General features: G+C 32.3%; 1 protein-coding gene and 1 long non-coding RNA gene across 2 annotated transcripts; one reads left to right on the plus strand and one right to left on the minus strand.

The window, feature by feature from the left end:
- The first annotated feature begins 1,011 nt into the window (after positions 1 to 1,011).
- On the plus strand, positions 1,012 to 3,741 carry LOC114312544 (universal stress protein A-like protein). The gene is made up of 4 exons (XM_028258781.2): positions 1,012 to 1,628; positions 2,160 to 2,272; positions 2,383 to 2,501; positions 3,328 to 3,741. The coding sequence occupies exons 1-4, from the start codon at positions 1,445 to 1,447 to the stop codon at positions 3,425 to 3,427; spliced, it is 516 nt and encodes a 171-aa protein (XP_028114582.1). The 5' UTR covers positions 1,012 to 1,444; the 3' UTR covers positions 3,428 to 3,741.
- A 4,321-nt stretch (positions 3,742 to 8,062) lies between these two features.
- On the minus strand, positions 8,063 to 9,460 carry LOC114312539 (uncharacterized). The gene is made up of 2 exons (XR_003646868.2): positions 8,554 to 9,460; positions 8,063 to 8,431 (listed from the first exon to the last, which is right to left on the minus strand). It is a non-coding gene; the product is annotated as an uncharacterized LOC114312539 (long non-coding RNA).
- Between the last annotated feature and the right edge of the window lie 10,893 nt (positions 9,461 to 20,353).

Consider the following 20,353-nt stretch of genomic DNA (forward strand, 5'->3'; position numbering starts at 1 on the left):
TGTTAAGAGTTTATTACTATTAGAGAGTGAGTGGTTGGGAATGATTATGCAATGGATATGTAAGGTATATATTCAGATATTTATTATATATATATATATATATAATAGATAAAATATAAGATAATTAAAAAGTACCCAGCCCACTGCACTCATCAACGCCTCTCTTTCTCTCTTATCTCTTCTTTCTTCACAAAAATAATTAATTATAGGATTATAGTGTAAATTACATTGACACCCCCATGATATTTATATTTATTATAATTTTTTCCTCATAATTCAAAAATTATACTGATCCCTTATTAATTTAATTTTATGTATGATGATCATTACAGTAAGAGAGGAACTATTATGAAACTTTAAATCTCAGAAAGCAATCTGTAATGAAACTTTAAACTATAGGGAGGGGAATGTAATTTTTAAAATATAAAAAGAAAATAATAAACATAAACCTCTGAAGGTGTCAATATAATTTACCCTTAATTATAATAAAATAATACTTCAAAAAAGCTAACAGTTAAGTTTTGAAATTTAAAAAGATAAAATACAAATAAATTATAATTTAAACGAGTTACTATAATTAACATAGATTTTAGGGCAAATTACAAACACCCCTCAAAGTTTGGTAAAAATACAAATTCTCCCCTGAGGTTTGAGAAATTACAAATTGTCCCCTGAGAGTCAAATTTTCATAACAAATTAGGAAAAATTAGGGGGGAATCTGTATGAAAATAAAAACTTCAGGGGGCAATTTATTATGAAAATATAAACCTCAAGGGGTGAGATGTAATTTTTTAAACCTCAAGAGAAAATCTGTATTTTCGCCGAACCTCGAGAGGTATTTGTAATTTACCCTAGATTTTATAATAAAACTAGAAAGGGGATAACGTCCAACTAGACAAAATCTTAATCTGGATAACCATTGACTTTTCTGAGAAGGCCCACTGTTTCCAAAACCACCAAAGACACACACACACGTCAAGCTATAAAAACCTCCAACTATACCAACAAAGCAGAAACCAGAAACTGCCAACAGATTTTAATTCAAGTTTTTTTTGTTCTCCCCATTCGGCAAAAGCTAAATGTGATTTTCTTTTAGTTAAAAAAATAAAATAAATTATTTTAATCGTAACAAATAAAATATCACATTTAATATATAATTATTATATTTTTCTCTTAAAAAAAACTAAAAAATCTAAAAAAAAAATTTCAAATCAATTTTTTTAACCAAATTAAAATAACAAAAAAATTAAAAAATCAAACCCACTTTCCAAACGGAGGCGGAGATTTTAATGAAGTTAATCCTCAAAAATGTAGTGTTCCACTACAGTATATAAACCCACCTTCTTCAATCCAACTAAACACAATTGCTCTCTAAACAAAAACAAAACAACAGCAGAAGAATATACGTAAGCATTTCCAACCGTCCGATCAATTCTCACAAAACATGGGTGGGTGTGAAGCAAACGAAAGGAAAATATTGGTGGGCGTGGATGAAGGAGATGAGAGCATGTATGCTCTGTCATGGTGCCTGAAAAATGTAGTTGTCCCTCAAAATTCCAAAGATACCCTTGTCCTCCTCTATGCCAAAAAACCTCGCCCCATCTACCCTATCATCGACGGAGCAACAGGTAGGAGAGATAATTTTTTTAATTTCATTGCTTAATTTTTTAGTTCAATCAATATAGTCTTTATAATGGTATACTTGAAAATGAATAGACCATTTTGGTGAAAACGAGTGTGTTTGATATTAATTTTTTAATGATTTTTTTTTTTTTAAGTTTTAATTTTTTTTTTATAATTTTAGTTTCTGACGAAACAAAAATAAGTAAGAAAAAAAATTTAAAATTGTAAAATTTTTTTAAAAATTGAAAAAGAAATAACTTTTATTTTTGGGATTTTTTTACTTATTATGAAACTTTGCATATTAGATGCATCCGAATTTTTTTATATATATATAAATTAGAAAAAAAAAAAACCATTAAAGATTTTTTATTTATTTATATATATATGATTTTTTTAATGGTATCCCAAACTCACCCTAAATTAACACAATAGTCAAATAACAAACCTCATGTGTGTAATTTGTCTTTTTATTTTAATCTCTCTTCTTGAGGGGCAACTATTTGAGTGGTGTTTTGATAAATTATGATTATTTTCAGGGTACATATTGATGCCTGATGTAATGGAGACCATGGATAGGTACAACAACGAGCTTGCTGAGTCTAGGATGGAGAAAGCGAAGAGGCTTTGTAAGGAAGTTCATAATCTTGATGTGTGTACTCTTTTTTTCTGATTTATTTTTGTATTTTTGGTGTGTTGTGAAGGGTAAAATAGTCATGTTAAATAAGTATTTTTTGGATTGCGTGTGTGTTTGCATTATAGGTTAAGGTGGAGACGAGGATAGAGAGTGGTGATCCAAGAGATGTGATTTGTCAAGCTGCGGAGAAGTTGAGCGCCGATGTAGTGGTGTTGGGAAGCCATGGCTATGGTCTTATCAAGAGGTGAGTCTACTCTTATTTTTTAACCTCTGATTTATTTATTTTTTTGTTGAACCAATCACATTTTATGAAATTGGATTATTTTCAATTTGAAATAATGTTCATTCTGATTAATTTTGACATTTAAAATTTTGTTTTTGGGTTTTTATTTTTTAACTTTTAGTGATTTTTTAAAATATTTTGATCATTTTTTAAAACTTTTTAGATCTACTTGACCTGAATGCACTTCAAAAGTAACATTTGTGGAGAAAAAAAAATCACCTAATCTACATATTAATACTTTGTATTTTTCATTATTTTTTTTATATTTAGTAAAAACAATAACAATTTTCTTACCAATTTTAAATTATTTATTGATAAAATTATGTGATTATTATAATAGTTAAATTAATCTTTTTTTTTAGTAAATTACAAATACAAGATTTGCATAAAATAGAGATTTATAAATATTTTTTTCTATGAGTTAAAAAGAAAAAGGTAAAATTCCTTAACAAAGAGTTATTCGTATTTTAAGCATATTTTAAGAGATGTATTTGTAATTTACTCTCTTTTTATATTTTATTTAATGATTTACACATGAGTTTACAAAATAAACAAAATAAATGCATTGACTTAATGAAATTCATAATCTAAAAGCAAGATCATTTGGTATGGTGTTTTGACAATTGACTATTTTAGTAAAAACTTGAAAAATAAGCATGTCTTTTTTTAAAAAATTAAAAAAAAAATAAACTAAAATAATTACTTCTCAAAACAACCAACTAGCATACTATTTTGAAAAAATAATTGATTAACTTTTTATTTGTTTTGTGGTTATTTTAAATGACAGGGCTTTTCTAGGAAGTGTGAGCAATTATTGTGCACAGAATGCAAAATGCCCTGTTCTAATTGCGAAAAGGCCCGAATCAACCCCACCCAGCAAATATTAACGACTTCAATTTTCCCTTTTGTCAATTTTTTTTTTCTTTCTTGGTTGATGTTGTATAAATATTAAGGGTAAGTCCGGGAAGCGTAGTAACCCAGACTTACCCGCCTAAAATTTTCGAGGTGGTTGTGTAATAGAAATTAATTTGTATAGTGTGGGTTCATATAAGGGGGTGATTGTGTAATAGAAATTAATTTGTATAGTGTGGGTTCATATAAGGTGTGGTACAAGTTAATTTTTAAGTAATTTATGAATTAATAAGGATGAATTTGTAATATTACTTAAATTTTAATGAATGTCTCATATTTCTTTTCTTTCGCTTTTTTTTTTCTTCCCGGTAACTCTCTTCACATGATTTTTACAACTTTTTCACAATTGGTATATATTTTCGTGAATGTCTTATATTTTTTTCCCAATAACTCTTTGACATAATTTTTTGACAAAGTAAAATTTCATAATTTGTACCACTGGACATCGGACAGTGAGTGAAATTTCAAGAATTGCACTTTTAATTTGGGAAGAACTTTTTCAGCTTAAATTTTTGTTATTTTTCGGTTAATTTAGCTTGATTAAAATAGCTTTGTTCAGGAATAATTTTTTATTTTTTTAAATTTTTTTGTGAGAAAAAAAATAAAATAATTATGATTTGTGTATAATATTTTATCTTATTAATTTTTTTAATATATTTTATTTTTTTGTACTTTTTTTAGTCCTAACTCGCTTGCCAAATGACATCAAAAGCAACAAATTTCAACAAATTCAAATGTAAAGACAAAATCTAAATCAACAATAAAAACAACAAAATATTTTAGTTGAGTTTTAAATAAAACTCATTGAAACATTTCTATTACTTCAACACAGAGCAATTTCTCTAAAATATAGTATGCAAACAGAGTGCAATTTAACACTAACTCAATGAAATTTCTGTGTTTTGAGTCACTTAATTAATTCAATATAAATTCATTAAGTTTATTTATGTATTCATAACTCAGTAAAATTTCATTATCATGATGAATATTAATTTTGTGACAATGAAATCACAGTATTTTGGTTGGAAAAAAAAACATATGGCTCCGTTTGGGAAGAGTTAAATTGGGTTTTTTTAGCTATTTTAGTCACAAAAGACAAAATAGGCTATTTTAGCCAAAAAAAAAAAAACAAAATATCACATCCAATCCATAATCATTACACTCTTCTCTCACAAAAAAAGTCAAAAAACCAAAAATTTCTTCCCAAATTAAGCTTTTTAACCCAGGCTAAAATAGCCAAAAAAATCAAAAAACCAACCCACTTCCCAAACCAACCCAGAAAGAAAAAGAAAAGAGATGGAGAGAAATGGTGGTTGTTGAGGCCAAACAATGGTTTCAAGCAGTGAATAGAGAATAGCGATCCAGATCTGGACCGCACGAATTGCAAATAGTAGAACTACACCAGTGGACAATGGTAGAGCAACGTTAGTTGATGGCGATTAAGGTACTGCTAGTAAAACACACTAGCGAATGAATAGAGCAAAGAGGGAAATAGTAGAAAAATAGGGCTTTACATGTTTGTAAGGCCATATCGACCATTTACGTCCCAAAAAAAATTATTTTCTTAAAATTTAATTTCTTAAGAAACTTTTTTTTTTTTTTTTTTTGAAGTCAATTGATATGAAAGGAGTAATAATTATGAAAAATATCTACATAATGCTAACCCCCGATAGTTAGAAATCAACAGCGCCTAACGCAACCAAGCCTAAACCCAAGTTTAACAATCACTACTAACTACAAACAATCCCATTATAGAAGAGACATAAACTACCACCACAAAAGGTATCAAAGTACTCTCTAAGGAGTTGAACTCGAGGTCTCACACTACAAAGGATATTATACAACTAGTAAACAAACTTAGTTTTACAAAAATAAATAAATAAAATAAAAAATCTAAAGAGATGTATCCCTATTTTTCTCATAAGAAAATCAAAATAAAATTACACTATTAGTCTCTACATTTTGCCCTTTATATTTTTAGCTGGCTCAATTTTGACACTTAATTTAAATTTTACGTCAATTTTGTTAAATCGATAAAGTCATTAGGGTTTTTGACAAAAAAAGATCACTGAGTTGGTTGAGATTAACTCATTAAATTGAGCAAATTTATAATTTTGCTCCTAAAAACATAACACATGCCCCACTCATATGTATATTTTTTTATTTAAAAAAAACTAATATTTGTAATTAATTAAACCAAACTGAGTTAAAATTATAAATTCATATTCAAAATTGAGCCAATTAAAATTACAAAAAATCAAAATGATACAACATTTAAAATATAAAAATTACCAATATAATTTATCCAAAAATCAATATCCCATCATATTTATTCTAAATATAAATTAAACGATAGTTTAACGTCATCGATAAACCTGCTTTTTTCTAGTCCCCACATTGTTGAGGTGATGTTCCAAACCAATAACGTATCTTTTGCACTTGTTCAAAAAAAGGCAAAAAAAAAAAACAGAAGAAAAAAAAAAATTGTTATTTTCTGCTTACTGGATTTAAATGTCAATGAGTATTTTGCCTTAAATGATTTTCTTTTGAGTCCACAATAGTATTAAAAAATAATTGAGCAAATTAGGTTAAATTCTTTTGAGATTTAAAAATATATATATTAAAATCTATAAATTTAATATGATTATATTAGATTTTTTTTAAAAAAAATTTAATTCAGGTAACAATTAGTCTTTTTTCACCAATTAGTACATTTTAATTTTTTTTGTATTTAGTAAATTCTTTTTTGAATTTTTTCACAAATATTTTTATTTTTTAAATGCATGTATTAAGTACATCAAAAAAGTAATTTTTTTATTAAAATATGATTTTTTTTTTTAACTAAAGACAAAAAATATATATAAAAGCAAAAAATTAAAAAATAATTTCAAAAATTAAATTAAATATACCCACTTTCAAATCTCAAAGGATGATAAGTATAAGAAAAATATTTGATGGTCCGAATTTATATAACTTGAATAGTTCAAATGTATCAAAACGATATCGTTTTATTCTTAAAATGATATCATTTTAAACCATCCTAATCGTGAATTTTCGGATCACCGGACATTACTGTAAACGTAATTTATCAATAAAAAAAGAAACATGAAAACCCAAGATGGGTCTAAAAGTAGGTAATCTATTAGCCTCTTTCGTGGGGAGTTATTCCATAGGTCTGGCATATCATATCAGCAGTATGCTCTACCAATGACAACAATATGGAACCTCATTTGTTATGGTTGTTGATATCTTTGTTGGATCCTAAAAAATAAAAAACTTCTTGTCAATTTACAGAGGAATTCTGTATATTTCACAAGAAATAAAAAAGCACAAAGGAACTATTAAACAAACTGCTTGAATTCTGTATATTAAATAAACTGTTTAAACAAGAAGTAAAATGATTTTGTATATTAAACAATGTTTGTTTAATATATCAACATAAATTGTAACAACTGTTTATCTGTTTACTATACAGAATCATTATCAGTAAATTTAGACTCATATATACTGAGGAATTGCCAGTTCATTCTATATCAACATAAACGGCAAAAACTCCCTACTATAAAACCAATCAAACATGAATTTTATCAATATAGGCTCCAATCATACCCACATTGAAAACCAATTTCTATAATAATCTCTAGAGATTTAGAGCCACAAAGAGGAAAGAGGAAAGAGGAAAGAGGAAATAGGAAACGGGAAATGGGAAGTGAGAATACATAGAGAGAGATGTGTTACGGAAAATAGATGATTTCATATAAGTAAATAAATCAATAGAAATAAAAATTAATGTGAAAAAATTAAATCAATAACGACACATGAATTTTTACTTTGATTTCACTATCAACTAAAAAGTTTTCAAACGATTACAAACGAGACACGAATGGTCTCACAAAAAATAGATGAATTCTAAATAATCACAAATAATTAAGAGAAAAAACCTTACCAAATAAATGAATAAAATTTTTCAAAAACAAATCAAAAACTGAACTAAACGAAGCAGAGCAGCACTACTGCTCGTTCATCAGCACATGACACTACAAAAAAATTAATTTTTTGCGACGGTAAAATGCCGTCGCAAATACCTAAAACGCCGTCTCAAAAGGTTTTTTGCGACGGTAAGTGGCCTTTTGCGACGGCAAGTGGGGGGTCGCAACAGAGGGGGTTGCAAAAGGGCTTTAGCGACGGTATGACGCTGTCGCCTTTGGTTTGCGACGGCAAAGAAGCCTTTTGCGACGGAAAAATGCCGTCGCCATTAACGTGTGAAAATCTGAAATTTTTTTGAGACAGCACTGTTTTGCCGTCGCTAAAAGGGGTATTTGCGACGGCACAAGTACCGTCGCTAAAGGGTTATTTGAGACAGCACTTGGTGCCGTCGCTAAAGCACTATTGGCGACAGCAAATTACACCGTCGCTAAAAGTCCTCATTTTCAACCAAATGCCCTATCTTTTGCGACGCATTACTGCCGTCGCAAAAAACCCCTATTTGAGAAGGTGAGTGGACTGCCCTCTCAAAAAATAAATAAATAAATATATGAAAATAACCTGTATTAAATGAAAAATAACTAAAAAAAAACCAATAATTACATAATAATATAAAAAGTCCAGTATAAAAATAATAATTCATCCATAATTAAAATATTCTTCCATTCATAACAATACATCAACAAAATTATCCAATACATAATGTTGTTCACAAATCTAAATAACGTAAATCAAAAACAAAAATTTTCGTCATGCTTCTGCACTTCCCATTTGAAAAATAAATTCACAAAAGAGATCAAATACAAGTAAAGACGCTGACAGAATATAAATATTCAACAGCTCTCTCTGGGTTGTAAGCAGCACGAAGAGCTCGAACAACAGTATCCCTATCCCAAGTCCCTCCACCCATATCATGAATTTGCCGGACCGCTCCATCAAGGTTACTTCCAGTAACCAAATTCGATGCTGCTTGACCATAGACATTAGACTCTGGTCTGGTTGAACACACATTATTGGATTAACAAAGGTAACCAGTATTGTCCAAATTAAATAAACAGACAAAAAAAAATCATGCTCTTCAGTCTTCACAAGTTAACCAAAGAAGAAAAATACTCACATGGCAGTAACTGTAGAGGTAGGAGCAGCAGCAGGTGCAGGTGCAAACGCAGGCGCAGATACAGGTACAATATATATATATATATCATATTTTTTCAGCCATACTAAAACAAAAGATGCTAAGATAAAACAAATCCATAAAAGATAAGATATAACTAAGCACAGGCATACATGAACCTAATCATGTATAAAAAAAATAATAAGTAATAGACATGCATGTGTAAACAAAACAGAGAACTTAGTGTTTCATGATTGGAGAATAACAAATGACACGCAAAAATATGCAATAGGTTTTGAATTTTTGTCAACATGACAATACTTGAATTTTTAAATCTGAAAAATAAACAATGTATCATTTTCTATGTTTTAATTTATCCATATCATAGCTTTTGTCAAGTAATCTGTAACATTCTTTTTTTGTTTTTTTGGTAAGTAAGCTTTTATTACCACCAAAAGAGAAAAGACATATAACAAAGCTTAGACTTAACCAAGAGGAAACATTCAATCACTTGCCCAAGTTTTTCAATCTCTAAACAAGAGGATACAATGCAAGGTGTTTCTAATGTAAACAAATTAGTTCTCATGACATTATATATTAAACTTGAAGCCATCAACCAGAATTAACCAGAAAGCTTTGGCTCTGTGCAATCAAGACTGACAACCATGAGTTTAAAAAACGGCCACTACATTATGTAATAGCTGTTACATAAAGGGATTTTGGAGCTCCATAACAAAAAAAGTCAAAGCTGCACGCAACTGCAGATTACAAGCCATTACATCACTGTTATGGTACGATATTCAATTTTACCTCTGTTAAGACATTAAAAATGTTTAAAAGTAAAACTCTAAACTGAAAATCTCTTATTCTTCCTTAAACATTAACACTCAAATTATTCTTTTATTTTAAATTATTTTTCTCTTTTTAAATTCTTCATTTTCATATTCTTTAATTGAAAATCCTAATTTCATTAATCTATATTACTAACTTATTGATTTAAAATCAAAACTATGAATTTTAAATGGTAATCTACTAATTCAAAAAATTAAGAGTCATATACGTCATTTGTTTTACGTGTAAACTCATGAATCAATGAGGTAATACATATAGCATACCTTATATTAGCCACTAGTGTTGTCATATTACTTGTATTACCATTGTAACAACAAATATTGACTTACAATTACTATATTTTTATGAATTATCTAATCTATTCTACTAGCATTTCTAAATACTCTAGATAGTGCAATTCCCTACTACACGAAATTCTCCACTTTTTAAGCCTTAAAACCAACCTAAAATTCAATAACATCTAGAAAACATGTTCTTAGGTGCACAACATTGATTAAAACCATTACAAACATTCAAATTTTGATAAATTGGATCATAACATACTTATCAATAAGTTTTTTGGTGTTAAAAATGCGCTTAAAAAAATCTCATGCATTTAGTTTCTGATTCCCCTCACACATTGACTGATGCTCCCAATATCATTGCACAATGACCACAACCATTAAGCAAAGCCAATTCCATAACTTGAAGCCTTGCTGACAACTGCTCCAAAGAAGGCAGCTAATGGTAGGGAAGAAGAACAAAATTAACAATAATTGAAATAGATAGAAAATTTTACTAGGTGCAGTTTGACTGAAGTTATCGTCCTGGGTAGAGCTGGATGGGGAACCAATATATTTATGACTGACCCCAAATAGTTTAAATAACGAATTATTTTAATCCAACTTGGTGCACAATTGTATAAATATTTGTTATGTAAGCATGACTTGTAGCATAATACATAGTATTCCACTATATGCAGTGAATTTCTATTTACTGATTTGTACATCTCAAACAAATTCAAAGATCATTACCTGGTGTGGCAACATAGTATCATCAATTGGAATACCACAAATTCCTATCAGAAATTAAACTGACAAAAATAACTACTTACCAGATAATCAGGTTCCTTGATGTGAGGGAATACACCACCACCTATACGAACCATCCATAGGAACTTATTGATATCGTCACTCGGATAGCCAATAAGACCTGTAAAGTCAAACTTCAGAATATTGTTTTGTTTCCCCAAAGTAAGATAATCTTAGCAACATTAGAAAACCAACCTCCAAATACAACCAGAACATATTTCACATCCAAGGAGTTGAAAATCTCCCAAGCCGCCTTTTCAGGAGATGACATCGCAGTACCAACAATAGCAATATGCGTGTTATTCCAAGTATTATTGTCAACAATGACAGTACGGTAAGCCATAGCAGTTGTTTGATAACCATAGTCCCACCAAGATGCAACCTGAAGGTGTATAATGGGTAAGAATTGGTTCACTAAAAAATGGTAAGGTTAACACAAAAAATTGTGTTTGCACAGCAATATGTTCCATTAGAGGGAAATAACAGAGAGAGAATAGTATCATGGGCACTTCCCAATTTTGCTATTGATAAGGCAAAAAATAATATCACAATCCCAATTTTCACCCCCAAAGAGCAGTAAAATAAAACATAAATAAAAAAGAGAGTCAAAAATTTATTTATCATATTCTCAGATTAAGAAACCTTAGTCTATTAACTGATTTTGTTAAAAAAAAAAAAATCACCTAGTTCGAATTACCTTAGATCATATGAGATGTTATTCAAGGAGATCAACGCCGAAGAGGAGATCGACACTGAAGAGCTGAGACGCCAGAGAGTGATTCACGCCATTGTCTTCTTTATGCCGGAGGCTGATTCATGCCGAAAGTGAGAGATTGAGGATCAATCAATTAAGAGAACACAAGGTCTTGAAATCGATCGTGATTGCGTGACAGATTGAGATTGAAATCAAGAGACAAAAGATGAAAGAAGATTGACATAGAGAGAGAGAGAGAGAGAGAGAGAGAGAGAGAGAGAGAGAGGGATCGAACTTCGTTTGCTGGTAATGGCTATCGATAGAGAAGCTAAGGACTCCGACTATGGTCGTCGATGTCTGGATTCCTTCATTCATAGTCGCGAGAGAGAGAAATATTTGGTAGAAATTAGGGATTTTGGTTCTAAGAGATTAGGGATTTGGGGGGTCCTTCATTCACAGTCGCGAGAGAGAGAAATATTTGGTAGAAATTAGGGATTTTGGTTCTAAGAGATTGGGGATTTGGGAGGGGGCGCGGGAATGGAAAAAAAGGGGGGAACGAGCGGGCGGGATTGGGAAAAATAATAATAATAATAATAATAATTTTCATCATAAATTAATATTTAAATAATAAAAAAATAAATAATAATTTTTATTTTCATCATAAATGAATATTTAATGAATGAAAAATTATTATTATTATTTTTTATTTGGTAGAAGTAAGGATAATATTTTAATGAAAAATATTTTTTATTAAGAGTGATGAGTGAGAGAGAGAGACAGAGAGAGAGAGAGAAAGAGAAACAAACAGACAAAGAGAGAAAGAGATAGAGAGAGAGAGAGAGACAGAAAAAGAGAGAGAAACAAGAGATGAGCGATACAAAAAAAGAGAGAAAGAGAGTGAAAAAAGATGAACGAGAGAGAGAATAGAAAACTAGAGAGATAGAGAGAAGAAAGATGAGCGAGAGAGACAGAGAGAGCAAAGAGATGAGAGAAGAGAGATGAGCGAGAAAGACAGAGAGAGAAGACAATTGAGAGAGATAGAGAGAAGAAAGATGAACGAAAGACACACAGACAGATAGACAAACAGACAGAGAAAGAAGAGTGATGAGTGAAAGAGAGAAAGAAAAGAATTGGGGTAGTTGAATGGCATTTACAGTAGTGGTAAATGTGGTAGAGAATATGGGTGGTGAGAGAGAGAGATGAGTGAGAGACGAATAGAGAAAAGAGATAGAGAGACAGAGAAAGAGATACAGAGATAGAGAAAGAGACAGAGTGGTCGCTAAAAGTGCATTTTCTTGTAGTGGATCAATAAATCGAAAGGGAGCTCAATAAATAAAGAAGATATGAGGGAGAGAACGAGCAAGGCGAACATAGTGGGGGAGAGAGACAGACAGACAGTCAGACAGAGAAAGAGAAGAGTGATGAGTGAGAGTGAGAGTGAGAGAGAGAGAGACGAAAAGAGAAAGAGATAGACAGAGAGAGATAGACAGAAAAAGAGAGAGAAACAAGATATGAGCAAGCGATAAACTAAAAGATAGAGAAAGAAAGTAAAAAGAGATTAACGAGAAAGAGATAGAAAAAAAAAAAAGAGACAGAGGGAGTGGTAGTGGTAGTGGTCATAGTTCCACCCATTGATTTAAGTATGGTGTTTGTTTTGAGCTTTTAAATCATAATTCTACATCCATTTTTCAAAACTCAATTCAAAATATAATCATTACTTTTCGAAACTCATAACCAAACACATAATTCAAAACTCTTTTCAAAACTTAATTCAAATCAATTTTTTAAATATTTTAAATATTTTAATATTTAAAAAATATTTTAATTTTGTGAGAGACAGATGAAGAAGAGAGATAGAAAGAGAGACAGAGATAGAGCGATGAGCAAGAGAGAGAGAGAGAGAGACAAAGCGGTTGCTAAAAGTGTATTTTCTTGTAGTGGATCGATAAATCGAGAAAGAGCTCGATAAATAGAGAAGATGGGCATAAGAGAGTGAGCAAAGCGAACACAGTGAGGGATAAATAGACAAATAGACAAGTAGACACAGAGAGAGAGAGAGAAGAGTGATGAGTGAGAGAGAGACAATAAGAGAGAGAGATAGACAAAAAAAGAGATAGAGAGAGAGAGAGATAGAAAATTGAGAGAAACAAGAGATAAGCGAGAGATAAAAAAAAAAGAGAGAAATAGAGCGAAAAGAGATGAGCGAGAGAGAGACACAGAAAAAGAAAGAGACAGAGAGAAAAGAGAAATGGGCGAGAGAGATAGAGAGAGGTAGAAAGATAAGAGAGAGAGAGAAAAGAAATGAGAGAGATAGAGAGAAGAGAGATGAGCGAGAAAGACAGAGAGAGAAAACAGATAAGAGAGATAGAGAGAAGAGAGGTAGGCGAGAGACACAGAGAGAAAATGAGAGAGAGAAATAGATAGACAGAGAAAGAAAAGTGATGAGTGAAAGAGATAAAGAGAAGAGAGAGATATAGAGACAGAGAGACAGGAAAATGAAAAAATGAATGAAAAGAGAAATGTTATATCAAAAGAGTAAGACGACATTATTTTTTTTAATTTTTTTTTGCGACAGAAAATACCGTTGAATTTATTCAAACCATTTTGTAACTGTATATATATGAAGCTATCTCAAAACCACAATCACTATGCTAGATTAGAGTTTTCAAAAAACTCTTTTGAAAAAATGATACTTTCTTGTTTTCCGTGTTATATTATTTTTACTGAATTTTTTTAATATTTTAAGTATTTTTTTTAATTTTTAGACACATCTAACATAAATACACCTAAAAATTAAAAAAGTTATAAAAAAAAATCTTTTAAAAATTCACTAAACACCAAAAATACAAAAAAAAATACAATAATTCAATACATTTTTTTTTTGTATTTTTATGTATTTATTAATTTTAAAAAATATTTTTTCATAATTTTTTATTTTTTAGATACATCTAAGTAAGGTGCGTCTTAAAAAAATATTTAAAATTTTAAAAATATTCACTAAAAAAAAACACGAAAGTCACTTTTTGCGACGGCAAAAAATGCCATCTCAAAAAAGCAGAGTATTTGCGACGGCACCATTTACCGTCTCAAAAAAGCAGAACATTTGCGACAGCACTATTTGCCGTCTCAAAAAATGAGAGTATTTGCGACGGTATTTTCTGCCGTCGCAAATACTCTCATTTTTTGAGACGGCAAATGGTGCCGTCGCAAATAATCTGCTTTTTTGAGACGGCATTTTCTGCCGTCGCAAAAAGTGACTTTTTGAGACGGCAAGTGTGCCGTCGCAAATAGTTCCGTCTCATATACCCACTTTTCTTGTAGTGTGAACACCACCGAATTTGATCAAAAGTTGCTCTTGCTCCACCAAGCAAACGGCTACACCTTTTTCAAGATAAAATAATACTAATAAACTATTGCTTTTTTTTGGGACTTTTTTATCAAAATCTTAGTTGTTACCAAATAAATTTTTAAATACTTATTTGGCCTCCAAAAGTCAGATATAATATATTAACCAACACCAAATCAACTTAAATATTTTTAATAAACCAACTGGGTCTCATACTCCAATAAAGAGGTATACCTAACAATTCTCTCCCTACTGATTTAGGTGGAGACATCAATTATACCCACCAAAGTTTGACACTTTAAAAGTTTGTTCCTCAACAAAGTCATTGTTAACATGTCTGAAATATTATGATCCGTGTGAACCTCTTTGAGCTGTAACAATTTCGAATCTAACACATCAAGAATCCAATGTTATCTCACATTAATGTGCTTCGATCTCGAATGAAAAGTATAATTTTTATTCAAATGAAGAGCAGTTTGATTGACTATCACAATAAATCACATACATTTCTTGCTTCAAACCCAATTCTTGCAAAAATTTCTTCAACCATAACTCTTCCTTGCAAGCTTCCGTAATGGCAATAAATTCAGTTTCGATAGTTAAGAGAGCAACACATTTTTGTAAATTAGATTGTCATGCGACAGCTCCCCCTGCAAAAGTCATTAAATACCCCGAAGTAGATTTCCTAGAATCAACATCACCGACTATATCGGAATTTGTGAACACATCAAGTATCGGCTTACCATTCTCAAAATACGAACACACCTTCAAAATCCCTCGAAGATGCCTTAGGATTCATTTTACCATTACCCAATGTTCTTTACTCGAATTAGAGAGAAATCGACTCACCACACTAATGGAGTGAGCAATATCTGGCATTGTCCAAACCATGACATACATCAAGGAACCAACCACGGAAGCATAAAGAATTTTCAGCATCTCTTCATTGTCTTTCTCATTTGTAGGACATTGAGTCGAACTAAGCTTGAAATGACTCACAAGTGGACAACCAACGGGCTTTGCTTTATCCGTATTGAACCTCTTAAGAACTTTCTCAATGTAGCTTTCTTGAGGCAACAAAATTAGTCCCTTTTTGCGATCACGAACAATTTTCATACCAAATATTTGCTTTGCTGGTCCCAAATCTTTCATAGCAAAAGACTTATTCAACTCTAACTTCAACTTGTTAATTATAGTAGAATCTTGACCCACAATTAACAAGTCATCAACATAAAACAAAAGAATAATAAATTTGACATCTAAATTTTTTTTTTCACAAACACATAATGGTCCGAAATGGTTTTAAAAAAATCATTATTCATCATAAAAGAGTCAAATTTTTTGTGCCATTGCTGCAGTGCTTACTTGAGGCCATACAAACTTTTCTTCAATTTACAAATCAATTTCTCTTTCCTCTTTTCCACAAAACCTTCCGGTTGCTCTATGTAAATTTCTTCTTCAAGATCACCATGAAGAAATGCAATCTTTACATCAAATTGTTCAATTTTAAGGTTCATACATGCAGCCATGCCAAGTACAACTCGAATAGAAGACATCTTCATAATCAACGAGAAAATTTCATCAAAGTCAACACATTTTTTTTGCCCAAAGCCTTTCATAACAAGGCCCGCTTTGCACCTTATATCCTTGTCATCATTCTTTAATTTGAAAGCCCACTTATTTTTTAGAATTTTCCTCCCCTTAGGCAACTTCACTAAATCATAAGTGTGATTTTCAATCAAAGAATTCATTTCCTCTTCCATAGCCTTTTTCCAATCACCTTTCTTTGCATGCTCAATTGTTTCTTGGTAGCTCTCAGGCTCCCCTTGATCAGAAATCAACACAAATTCATTGAGAGGATACTTTTTCAAAGGTTGCCGATCTCTTGTAGATTTTCTCAACTTTGGTGGCGGTTCTTGAGTTTGATGCTCTTCTTCAATTTCAAGCTCAAATTCATTTGAAATAGCATCGTCATCTACATTTTCAAGAGGTGGCTGCACATCTCCTCCATTTTCATCATCGACTGAAGATGAAAGAGATAGATCCATGTCAATAAGATTACTAGTTTTGGTTTCGGTTGATCACCTTTGCCAAATTTGGTCTTCAAGAAATACAACATCACGGCTTTAAATAATTTTCTTGCCAACCAGATCCCACAATCTATAACCAAATTCATCACACTCATAGCCAAGAAAAATGCATTGTCTTGACTTGCTATCAAGTTTGGACCTCTCATCTTTTGGAATGTGAACAAAGGCTTGGCAACCAAACACTCTCAAGTGCTCATAAGACACATCTTTGTAGGTCCAAACTCTTTCTAGGACATCACCATTCAAAGGATAAGAAAGAGATAAATTTATCACGTCAACCGCTATCCTCATTGCCTCATGGGATAAGGATCTTGGCAATTGAGCATGTGAAAGCAAAAACCTTTTTTCTTTCCACAATGGTATGATTTATCCTCTGGGCAACGCCATTTTGTTGAGGAGTCTTCTTAACTGTCTTCTGGTGCCGAATACCTTGACTGCAACAATGCTCATCAAATGACCCAATGTATTCACCACTATTATCTGTTCAGATGCCCTTCAATTTTCGTCCTATATCTCTTTCAACCATGGCCTGAAATTGCTTAAACACATCTAGAACTTGATTGTTAGTTTTTAGTGCAAAAGCCCAAACTTTTCTTGAATAATCATCAATGAAAGTAACAAAATAAAGTGCACCACTATGTGTTCTAACCTTCAAAAGACCATAAAAATCCGAATGAATCAACTCCAACACATTTTCTTTTCTAGAAGCAACATTTTTATGAAAAGAAACTCTATATTGTTTGCTTGCCAAGCAATGAACACAAGTTTTAAGATGCGTACCTTTCAAACTGGGTAGAAGTTCTTTCTTAAACAAAACTGGCAGCCCTTTTTCACTGATATTCCCAAACCACTTGTGCCACAATTCGGTAGAAGTATCATCTTCAAGTGCATTGACAGCACTGTAGACACCTTATTTTTTACGGTTATTACGACTTAGATACCAGCTCTTGCACACCCAATGATGAGTCTACATGCTTGTCAAGTGCTCGAAGTCCTTAGGGAAATGCCACAACTTTGAGCCCTTCAAACCTTACACCCCTGTTGCCTCATTCTTGGACCAAACCTTGGTTCTTCAAGCTTGCAACCCTTGGTGGCTTGCTGGCCACCTTTTTGGGTTGCCGACCATCACTCTTGGTAGTCGACCACTGATGTGGCCTGCCGGCCACCAGTGTCTTTTGTAGATATTTTGTGACAACTGTGTCAGCTGTTTGCACAGATGCTTGTATTTGCTCCCACGTGTAGGGCTAGATGTTCTTGAGGGTAATTCATGTTTTCTATATATAGAGAACCTCCATCTCATGTTTTAAGGTTAGAAAAATTTTAGAGCAAAATTTTTCCTCTTTGTCTACAATTCTCTCTCTCTCTCTCTTCTAAATTTCTACACTCTTGCCTACATATCCTTAACCTTTGCCTATACACTCTTAACCAAATCTCTCCATACTTGAGTTGAGGTCTCTTTGAGCTTTGTTTGAGCTCTTGAGGGTGTGTGTTTGTCACGCCCCTAACTTGCCCCTAAAAGTTTGGGCATGACCTAAACAGAAAAGGACACTTAACCTGGTTCCATAGAGGGGCCTGCCCGGAAGCTGTAAAACATAATTGATAAAAATCAGAAAATATGACATCCATTGAGCTACTAAGTCATGCCAGGATCAAAAACATTTCACAGGACAAGTACATCAAAAGCCAAAATACATTTAAGAGTTAGTTATTTATAGGCATATACAAAACCAACCCCGAGGTGGGGTATATAACAAAACCATTAAGTACGTAACAACTTAAGCCAATAGCAAAAGTGTGAGCCATCATCTAACAACTCCACAAAAGTAGGGTCCCGACCCCAAGCCTGGTTGTGCCTAGGCTGACAAAAGTATGACGATGCCGAGCTAAGATCGACCTCCTGGTTGATTACCTACAGAAACAGACATAACATAGGGTGAGCCAAGCTCAGTGAACAATAGTACTAGTATGCTTGTAAACATATTTAATGCTGAAATCATGTAATTAGTCTGTCTCTGTACGGCTTGTTGGAACAACATAATCGGTTTATAATTGTCATAATGTGGCCCCTGGCCTAAGAACTTCACACATTCAGAAAAGAGTCCTTGGGTTCATAATTTACAATTCATCACATAGACCTCTGGTTCTTTTTGATTCACAAGCTTACAATAGTATAAGTTCATATTTCACACATCGGTCCTTGGCCTCATTGATTCATCATTCACAAACGGCCCTTGGCCACATTGGTTCACAATTCACAAATGACCCTTGGTCACGTAGTTTCACATTAGGCTCGTAGCCACATTGACTCACAAACGGCTCTAAGCCACATTGGTTCACAAATGGCTCTAAGCCACATTGGTTCACAAATTCACAATTGCCTTGATACATTCTACTAGTCACAAGCTTCCACATAAGATGTGTACAACTTCACAACCCTTTTCAATGCTTCTACAATTTCGTATTGAATCACTTATAGCAAATATATCATTTTATACCAACACAAGTTTGATAGTGAAATTTGTAACGACAAGATATAACGTCAATACATAATATGATAAAACTTTCAACAAGGGTCACAACGTCAATAAACATAAATACTAAGTAGAGATACATTGAAGTACTATCACTCACTGTGTTGTGTCGGTGCACTTCCTTTTGAGGCGTTTCCTACACACATGAAAAATCACATTAGTCCCTTTTATCCTTGTTAAATCAACATTCAGTTCACTTACTTTGATTGAATTAACGAACATTCAAACAATATAAATTGCAGGTTTTGACAACATTAGAGGACCCAACACGCAAAACGGAGCATCCCAACTTTTCTGGCTTGAGCCGCACGTGCGGCTAGGATCTCCCGCACGTGCGGCACACCTCCCGCACGTGCGGCATTGAGGCCCCGCACGTGCCTTTTTTGCAGTGCTGAAGTCCAAAATTTTGCCATTTTCCCGCACGTGCAGCAGTGACTCCCGCACGTGCGGCTGGGGTTCCCGCACGTGCGGCGATTCTGCACCAAAAGTCCGAAATTTCTGCATAATTTCTTCCCCTAGTAGGCATGTTTAGGGCTTCAAAATCCAGCTTTAAATTACCAATATATAAGCTCAAAACATGTGAATACATGTGAACAAGGATCAAATTACATATTTCATTTGAATAAAAATCAAATCATGAATCCACAACTTAACTTCACTCCCATTCGCAAGGTTCCTACTTGCTCTCACATCTCAACTCATAAACATAAAATCATGCCACATACTTGAATTCAAACAAGTCAATTGAAGAAATAGAGTAAGGTTTCTCATAGATACTTCAAATTGAGTCAAAACATGCAAGGTAAGATCATCTTGCTAATTTACTACTTCTCATACTCACATCACTACAATTCCAACTCTTAGGAACAAGATTATAGAAACATCTTCACATAAATTATGACAAGAAGGGTTGTGGATGGAAATTAGACAAACATTTACATACCTTAAGCCCAAATCTCAACCTTCTTGAGGACCTTCTTTCTCTATCCCTTCACTTCTCAAGTCTAGAGTTATGAGTTTTTTTTTTTTTTTTTTTTTGTCAAATGACCAAGATCACATATATATATTTCCATAATGAGAGAATAAGACGAAAATCTATCGTTTACACATCCGAAAATTGAAATTTCACAGAAGTGCTTAATATTACCTAAAAATTATGCTGGTTCCAAATATATGATCAATTTTAACTTATTAAGCCGCTAAGGCCCTCAATTTCTACT

Source organism: Camellia sinensis, chromosome 5 (assembly GCF_055761805.1).
Source record: "Camellia sinensis isolate YWXY chromosome 5, ASM5576180v1, whole genome shotgun sequence".
Classification (NCBI taxonomy): domain Eukaryota; kingdom Viridiplantae; phylum Streptophyta; class Magnoliopsida; order Ericales; family Theaceae; genus Camellia; species Camellia sinensis.

What these genes read in the sequence shown, in the direction of transcription:
- LOC114312544 (XM_028258781.2), top strand. Translation starts at nt 1,445, where the DNA reads ATGGGTGGGTGTGAAGCAAACGAAAGGAAAATATTGGTGGGCGTGGAT. An exon ending in TATCATCGACGGAGCAACAG is followed by an intron (nt 1,629 to 2,159) that starts GTAGGAGAGATA and finishes GATTATTTTCAG; the next exon opens with GGTACATATTGATGCCTGAT. An exon ending in AGGAAGTTCATAATCTTGAT is followed by an intron (nt 2,273 to 2,382) that starts GTGTGTACTCTT and finishes TTTGCATTATAG; the next exon opens with GTTAAGGTGGAGACGAGGAT.